This window comes from Alosa sapidissima, chromosome 8, assembly GCF_018492685.1.
Source record: "Alosa sapidissima isolate fAloSap1 chromosome 8, fAloSap1.pri, whole genome shotgun sequence".
Lineage (NCBI taxonomy): Eukaryota > Metazoa > Chordata > Actinopteri > Clupeiformes > Clupeidae > Alosa > Alosa sapidissima.
This window is the reverse complement of record NC_055964.1, coordinates 19,162,334-19,171,517: the sequence shown is the minus strand read 5'-3', so window position 1 is coordinate 19,171,517 and position 9,184 is coordinate 19,162,334. Positions and strand designations below refer to the sequence as shown.

Genomic DNA, 9,184 nt, shown 5'->3' with positions numbered 1-9,184 from the left:
GTGTTTCTATCCTCTATTCAAAACAGTCCTCTAACTATGTGTTCCGTTTGAATGACTCTCAAAATAGGAAACAAACAAAAAATTCCAACCAAGCAACACATTGCTTCTGCAGGACAGAAAGGGAGGGATGTAATTTGATTGTTGATCACAAATATCAACTCCATTTGACCATTTGATCTTGAACTGTGATCTTTAAAACATCTCCCATTTTGACACCCTTAATGCTGAAATGAAAGGAGGACATTATATAGAGGATGTTCAGAGCACACCTACTATATTAAAATATGCAGTCTAAAAATGGCACACTAGGATCTTCAGGTCAAATAAATGACGGAGGCATGCTCAGAATATGCCCTGCTAATCCAAAAAGAACCATAAGCGTCAGTCCCGAGGAAATAGACGCAGTATCTTAATTTCCACAAACTGCTTATATTGGGATCATGAACTTAAATGCCCCCAAGAGCATTGGAAAATAGAAAAAAACACATATCGTATTATATGCCCTAACCTCCCATCACGTATGGTGTGTTGGAAACAGTTTATTAAATTAATTCATTACATCTTGGTTTTGTATCCATGACAAATGTTTAAAAGTATATCCCAGATCAACTTCTTTCTTTGCAAACACTGATCATATGCAGTGCATAAATCCAGTGAAATACAATTACATACAATAAGATGCAATTATATGGAAACAAACATTAAATTAAAGAATTAACCTGCAGTAAGTATTATATTTCTTTGATGTAACATGATGGAAACCAAAACTGAAAAGCAATTTATACAGGAAAAGGTCTGGCGCCATCCATGACTTCCTCAATAGTAAAAAAAATCTTTGTCATTGTTGGCCATGACTCAGCTTCACTGATTGGACGTTCAAAGGCACTTGCACAGTTGGCACAATATGGGAGGGATATATATTTATATTTAAACACATTCAACAATGATTTTGGCAAGAGAATCATTGAAACCATCGTCTCCTCTGGAGATTATATGACAACCCTTAAACTTAGTATCCATAAAGCATTATAAACACATTCATAAAGGGTTATAGTTTATAGTGTACATTATAATTAACATAAGTCTATATAACCATTAAAAAATTACTGCACTCCATAAAGCACTACAATGTTGTAACCATAAGCCCTTACACTTCGAAGACATTAAAGCTTATTTTTGATGACATTAATGACAGAGGCAAAAAGAGGCTTTTTAGTGCATTATGATAGTCCAAGCTGTCAGGGCTCACACAATGATTGCTGTCATGCTGATGCTTATTGTTCTATTGACTAGAAACATTAATAGAAAGCGTTACTAAAAAGATCAATGCAAAATGTTACATTGAAAACAATTATAAAGAAACGCTGCAATGCACTAAGTAGCTTGGTCAATGGTCATGGTGGGCTATGCAAGTGCTAATAAAAAAAAATCACATAAAAGGCATACTGTGCAGTTTCAGGTATTTTGCAGATTCTAGAGCTCCCCCAAGAGTCACGATATATTTATATTTTACTTTGCCGTTGTAAATAGTCTACATCTCATGGCTTGTCCCCCCTGTACAAGGCGACAAATAAAACGACTTGGAGCTACCTTTCTTTTACTGTCTATGGGAGCTACTGATACTTGACTTAATGCCTACATTGTTTAGGCTTATTATACCAGATTTTGTGTTAAATAAAAGAAAAAAGTAAATGTCATATACTATTATTTGCCTTATTTGTGGGTTGACAAAGTAACTGACTATGACAATACATGTATGCATAGGAATGACCTATATCTAATTATTTCCCTACTCATTGCGTTGTGTATGAAAACTATTTTAAAACGCTGTAGTAGGCCTACCTAGCCTGGATGCCATTCCGAACTTAGTCCCGCCCACAACATTTGAGGTCGGGAAGTTCGATCTGGCATTGCTCCATTGTGGAGCAAGTATGCTCGCCCTAGATCGGGCGGACCAATCAAATCGGGCTTTACGATGATGGACAGGCGAGCAACAGCGCCTGGTCTATCACGTCATCTGAGCACACTTAGATTAGGCTTATGTTTGAAACAAAAACGCTGTGGCTAGAAGGATACATTAAGCTTGTAAGACCCCATATGGAAAATGCATATTATTTAATGAGGTTTTATCAAAGATCCTTGATTACTAGCTCCGCTTTAACCCTCTCTGGTTTTATCACTGAAAAAGATTATTTTTGAAAACTTTGGCCAAAGTTGAGATGTGGGAAAACTCGTAGTTTCACTTTCATCAAGGGAAAACAGCGCTGTTGCATTGCGACATGTTCCCTCGTTCGTTTGAAATCTCTGATTGACCACCTGTTCGAGGGATTTGCGACAGCCTTTTCCAGCTGTTTAACATGTTTGTAGCATATCAGTGTTCAACAGAATTATTTTTAAAAACGGAGGGGATATAGACTATCAGTTTTTTCCTAATAGCCTACCCTACTACGTATGTCTTAGATTTCGCTAATGAGTGTTGTAGGCTAGGGGTTATTGACGGCACTAACTTTTACAAAAGACCAGTAAACAATGTTAAGGCATTTGTGGAGAAGAAGGATGGTTTGTGTGTTTTCTTCCTACACCTCAAGGTAAGCTATTTCGTTGCTCTGATTGGTTAGGTCTATCCAATTGAGCGCAGAGGCATTCCCCCCCTGTATCGGTTGAAACATGCCCCATAATTATGTCCCAATGGAGCAGTATCTGACTCATATTCTGACTAGAACTGAGTATGACTACGTCAGGCTAAGGCTGTAGTCCATGACAACGCAACGTCGGGATCATGTAACCTATGTCTCCCCAAGTCATTTAAAACTAAACAAATGTCAATAACATATTCAGTTTGCTTTCTTGCAACATTGACATGATTAGGCCATGCATTTGATTTAAATGGCCAGGCTGCCAGTCGACGCAAAAGCCAAATATCCAACAACAGTTGTAGACTCTTGAAATGCCTGCTCGAACCTCAATACCCGAGGGATTTGCGCTTCTATCGGTACGTTTAATTTGAGTTGCCTTCATTTCGTCTGCCTGCAAATGTACATGTAGCCTAGGTTTAACAATCTGCAAATTTACACTAATCCCAGCTATCCACAACTTTCTTCGTCCCATGTCTACTTAATTATAGTCATTTTCGTTGGATAGCCTATTGTGCAATTATACAGCCTGTCCAAATATACTGTAGCATTTAGGGATCATTATTTGTGTAGCCTAAAGTGAGTCAATATTGATTCGCATTGTTTATTATCACATTCATCACATTAAATAACCTAGGACTTAAGAGACAGGGCAAACTTCTACCACCATTCCCAAAATGTTGTCCCAACCAATGAAATACATTTGCGCTTATAATGAGGTGAATTGAAGCGCGTTCACGAACAACTTCTATTCCTCTGAGGGAATGTCCAATCTTCATCAACGACATACCGTTGTACCTTACGTTGTCTCTGTCTGTAACGAAGAATCTAATAGGCTAATTCTACCTGGTGCTGGAAACGAACACCCATGAAACGATATTTTCATAAAGATGGCTGCAGTCAATTTCAAACTTTTTTGGCTGAACAGGTATGATAAGGTATCAGATTCCAAAAATAATTCTGTGGAAATGCATGGATTCCAGTTGCTGCTACTGGAAGAAACTGGAATCAATGCATTTCTACAGAATTATTTTTGGAATCTGATCATACCTGTTCATTCTTATTTGTCGATCGACTTATCGTGACTAAATTCAAGATGGCTGCAAACGCTAAACTTTGTGAAGATACTGTCTGTATAAATCATCTTGTAAGTAAACTACCAGTGCTTTTTCAAAGTTCTCAATGTCTCGTTTTAAATGTCAGGGCCCTCGGAGGTCTACCAATAAAGTGTGGAGATACGTTGAGCCTTGTAAATGGTGTAAAACAGTGATTTATTTGCATGGCTAGGCCGATGCCCGAGACACCCCCATTGAAAAAGCTGTTGGTAGCATCGGCTAACTAGCGCCAGATTTCGGAGTGCAGGGGACAAGCCGAGATGGGCTATGAGACATAGGTTCACACTCGGTATCATGTTTCAACACACTTTAGGCCAATATCACACCGGAATTCTCCTTTAAGTGCCATTTGTGTGTTCATGAGGTTATCCAGTGAGAAGTGGTGGAAGATAGGGTTGTGCCGGTGATGGTTGACAGACATCAGGATGGGAAGCAACAATCATGATGCCACGCCCCCACATGCCAGGCACTAATTCCTGCTGTAGGCTAACATAGGCTAAAACATAAAAAACCTCTTTCCCTGGATATGAAATTGAGCCTAGAACTGATGCTTATGTAGGGTAGAGGCTGTCAGCCAAACAGTGTAAAAATAAAAGACTTTATAAAATATAAAAAATAAAAGACTTCTCTATGTGAGACTACCGTCTTGTTCAAATAATTCCTGATGGCAACGTGAATGTGTTATTTAAGCAATAAGCCCAGAGAGGCCGTAGGTTACACCAAAGATCCTGGTTACACTGATTCTACAACAGCTAAAGGGTCTTGTTAGGCACGATTTTGAGTATCAAGTTATGGTAGCACAGTAATATAGAATGAAATGCAGTCAAGGTGTATGTTTATGCTGCATTTTACAACGGCATCGAATGCAATTCAGCCAATCATAATCAAGGACTGGAACTTTCAGTTTTAGAATGTCTTTTTTTTACATGTCTCGCAGACCACTTAACTTGATACAAAAGTTAAGAATCACTGTGGTGTTACATGCCATGGCAACTGGCTCCCATGTTAACTGGCTGTTTACTACCCCCCCCACCGACGATATCATCGTCCATCACAATGCTTTACTGTAGACTACACATCGTCAAATGCCAAATGCCAAGGGGGACATCGCCCAACCCTAGTGGCCATTTCCATTTCAGAGCTATATTAGATTACACTGAAACAGTTGGTGGGGTCATCACTTTACAGACATTACACGGTGATAAAGGGAGTAACACGCAGATTAACTCATACGTGCATAGCCATATAGCCCACTTCATGAGGTGCATGAGGGGACCGATGTCCCATATTGGCTACAGAACCAATTCCTTTCATCATAATCCCTGAATGTCTACACTGACCACCAAAAAAAAGAAGAGCAAAGCAAGCAACACTTTGCTTCTCTCAGTCTGGTTTGCATGAAACATACAGATGTTTAATAACTCTGTTGCAGTCCTCTAACCTCTGATTAGCTATTGTTAATATCACTCATTAGTCAGGAAAGCACCCAAGCCTGACTCGAGAGGAACAGCAAACAATTCCCCACCACCCCCATCTGTACACAATTACCATTACCTAGGTAGGTACCATCAAACTCATCTCCTGAGGGCAGCTGCTACCACTATGGGTTCACTTGGGAACCCTTATACATTTTACTTTGATGTATTTGTCCTCTAGAATTGCCAAGGTCACTGTGGAAACCATTCAGACCTGAGTATGCATCCAATATCAATAACAGATGTGTTCATTTGAGCAGGAGTGCATGTGTGTGGTACATGTGAAGTGTCTGTGTTTGCCTGTGAGAGAATGAGAAGAGAGAAAAAGAGAGACTGTGTTTGTGTGAAAAGTGTGAAAGTGTGAAAGAATGAAAGAGAGAGAGAGAGAGAGAGAGAGAGAGAGAGTATAAGAAAGCCCTAGAGACAGATGAAGAGAGACAGAGAGAGAGGGATTGTGTCTCTGTGTGAGGCCGTTAGAGAGAGTGGTGAGAAAGAGAGAGAAAGCGTCAGTAAAAGTGAGGAATAGAGATAGAGAGAGCATCTGTGTGTGTATGTGTGTGTAGAGAGAGAGAATGAGAATGCATGCAGACAGTGAAAGAGAGATAGAGAGAGTGAGCAGCTCTGTTTGTGTGTGTGTGTGTGTGTGTGTGTGTGTGTGTGTGTGTGTGTGTGTGTGTGTGTGTGGCATGAGTGGGTGGCTGTAGGTGTAGGATTTAGAGCAGGCTGATAGTTACAGCCAAACCAGTGCTGCAATCTCATGGAAGGAGGAGATCGGCAGAGTGCAAAGTGAAATACACATTACATCACAGGAGTAGGAAATGAGTCGCACTACAGACTATGTGCTTTACAAACACATGTTATCTTTACATCAGAATAGTGTCTAGATGGACTGTGCGATGTGCATGGCTTTTATTGAGATATATAACTCAATATAGTTATATTTATAAATATAAAAAAACATTTCTGACACAGGAATTATCAGTTATTTTGAATGTACCTTAGCGTCCATTGCACACTCCATTGCAGACTAATTCTGAGAAAACAGAATTCTGAAGTGCATTACATTGTAAGTGGATCCCTGGATCCTCTAAAGAAATAAGCACTGGAGTTTGCACATAGACTACACACAGCTGTCGCTCTTGATCAATATGACAGCTTCCAGTGCGCATACAGTATGTATACACTCCATGTTCCTTCAGATGATCACAAGGTCTTTACAGCAGAGTACTGCCTCACAAAGACTGTGAGCAACCCTGTGAGTCTTCTCTCCCATCCTTTTGATCACCACTAGAAGCCTTGACCATCCCCAAGAGGCATAACAAATTATGTGCAAGGTAAGTCCCTGAGATGCTGGGCAGATTGTGATAGAATAACAAGCAAAAGCTGCATCTGATAGGTGCTCTGATCTGCAAGAAGTGCAATCTGATTGAATCAAATTGGAGGATCGCAAGTGGGTGTTTTCTAATCTCTCCTATTCATTACAGATAAAATGGCAAGCCACCTTTGCAGCTATTCAGGCCATGTATCTCCGTGCCCACCTCATCTCCCCAGTGCAATTTAAATCTTTAGCAAGAATGTCCATCTTGCGCAGAGAGAGTGACAATTAAAAAGGAGAACAAAGGCAGGGGGGCTCCTTCATGCGCACACAATTTCATGATCTAGACAGGGGGTGGAATGTTCAGCCTTGTCTCGGAGGACTCTGCGCTCAAGCAACCTCAGAGTTTAAATGAAACTGAGTGGATTCCAGTAGCTGATTGCTTGTGGTAGGAATTAAGTACCCTATAGGAACCCTAATTGGGCCTTGTAATACATGAAATGTGTAAAAAACGCCTAGAATACACATTAGGTTAGAAATGCAGTATAACAATGTTTCTATTTGTATCTGGATTGTGCTCCTGTAGGTGCAGCCTTGTATCAAGTTTCTGCTAGATTCTCTTTCATAGGTTATAGTGTTCAAAGGCTCATATGCTCATATAATTTCAAGTAAAGGGGATCCTCCAAATCTAATATGAGAGTTTAATGAAAGAACTGATGGGTCTGGCACCAGTATGAGACTATGCTCAACAGGCTTGAGGCCATTGCATTGTATGTAATGTAATGTTCTTTAAAAAAAAAAAATACTGCCAAAGAGCACTTAGGATTTGGCATTCTCTAACATAGTAGGCTACATTTGCAATGTTTGCAAAACGCAATTAATCCATTTTAGACATTACTGATTCATGAGGGTAAATGTTAAAAAGAAATAGAACTACTGAAGTGACTAAGCTATAACATTCAGGCACTCATCAACGCAGGGTGTGTTATGCCCTTAATGATGCTCGGCGGAAGCTACTCCCTAGTGTGATGAAACTGGATTACTAAAAGGGTCTTCTTGTGTTTTCATTCAACAGGTTACACCCCCCCCACCTTCTCGCTGAAAATAATTCGAACGCCTCAAATTTAAACATCAGTGCAGTGCTCCAGAGAGACCAAGTATGATATATATTCATAATATTTATTAACTGATCAACAATGACAAGACCCCAAACTAACAAACAAGACAAGGCGTTGTAAACAACACTGTTTCAGCCCTCAGCATTTTCCGACTCTATTGCAGCGCAGACACCAGAGGCATTCGCCTAGTGAGTCTAGGAGGCAAAAGTTTGCCCATCCTGAAAATGTGCAAAGTTGCGTAACACACCTGCTTTTCCAGCGTTTCCTTGCCCACGGTTGACACCTTGGGTGCAGGGACTCTTTCACATGTGCATCCCTCCAGTAAATAAATTCCGGACGGCCGTGTGCTCTGCTCATTTTCGAAATAAAACAAGACATTCTGATAGAGGGCAAAGTACTTTTCGTGCCACCGACTGTTTTCTGTGGTCTTTTTACAGAGATAACCTCGTTTGGTGCCTTCTTTGCGCGCGACCACGGAGAGAAACAGAGCGTGCCCCTCATTATACCGAACACTCTTCTGCATTTTCCGTCCCGTTTACAGTGTCTTTATTTATCAGACACCATAGCCGAGTGAAGCTGTTCACTCTCCTTTACTGTTCTCCTCTAAAAAGTGACCAGAAGCTTACAACCCACACGTATGCAAAAGTTGTCTCAAAGAAGTGAAGTGGTCTGTATAACTCATTTCCGCAGGAGTCCATCGAGCAATTTATCCAAACGAGTGAAGGATACAATCCATGCCTGTCTGAATGAAAGTTTGGAGCGGAAGTAAAATCCTAAATTCTACTGCACAGCGCGAGGTCTTGGGGTGATGAAGTGGACGCTTAGAAAACCTTGTCGTGGAAAGACGCTGAGGCAGAATCACGGTTGGGATCAGCTGTAATCGGCTTTGACACCGACTTAAAGAGGCAGGTCTCGTTACTGCTTTCCCCGCTTTCACTTACGTTACGCCCACTTCAAGCACTATCGCGTTTATTTGCGCGCGCCTATCGCGAATGAAAAGCAGATTGCGCATCAGGAGGCTGCTACATGAATACACATAAAGTTGTTGAGAGACAAACAGGTAAAACAAACACACATTTCCAAGGGCTTTGAACATTAGAACATTTGTATATGTCTGAAAGTATTTTTTTTTTTTGTATTATGGTTTACAAAATAAATACCTTTGAAGTGGTACATTTAAAATGTGCATTCCCTAGGCATGACAAGGTTACCCCTTTCAATCAATTTGACCAACAGGGTACAATAATAAAAGTTACTAATAAAAGTGAAACATAAACAAATAAAATACAACCCAAGATACAATTACAAAAGTACATCTAAATTGCATAGCCTAACTAACTATTGACAAGAATAACACCTTGCCAGTGAGTTCTTGTAAACCAGCAGTACCATGCAAATCGTAGCATTCAGGAAAGGGACCAATTCAAGACCTGTATTTGAAAAAAAATCTTGCCCGCTACTGTTGTAGAAACCCAGTCACCGATTAAATGTCTCTAATGGGGGCTAATTCTGGTCTTATGCACAAGAA

General features: G+C 40.3%; 1 protein-coding gene across 5 annotated transcripts in view; it reads right to left on the bottom strand.

Moving 5' to 3' along the window:
- The window catches only part of rasgrf2b (Ras protein-specific guanine nucleotide-releasing factor 2b), a 59,875-nt gene extending 51,174 nt beyond the window's left edge, over window positions 1–8,701 (bottom strand). For all 5 annotated transcript variants that reach the window (XM_042100366.1, XM_042100367.1, XM_042100370.1 and 2 more), the window contains exon 1: window positions 7,904–8,701. In XM_042100366.1, the coding sequence (XP_041956300.1) occupies window positions 7,904–8,179 (276 nt within the window). In that variant the 5' untranslated portion in view covers window positions 8,180–8,701. The remainder of the gene's footprint in view (window positions 1–7,903) is intronic.
- Window positions 8,702–9,184: the final 483 nt, after the last annotated feature.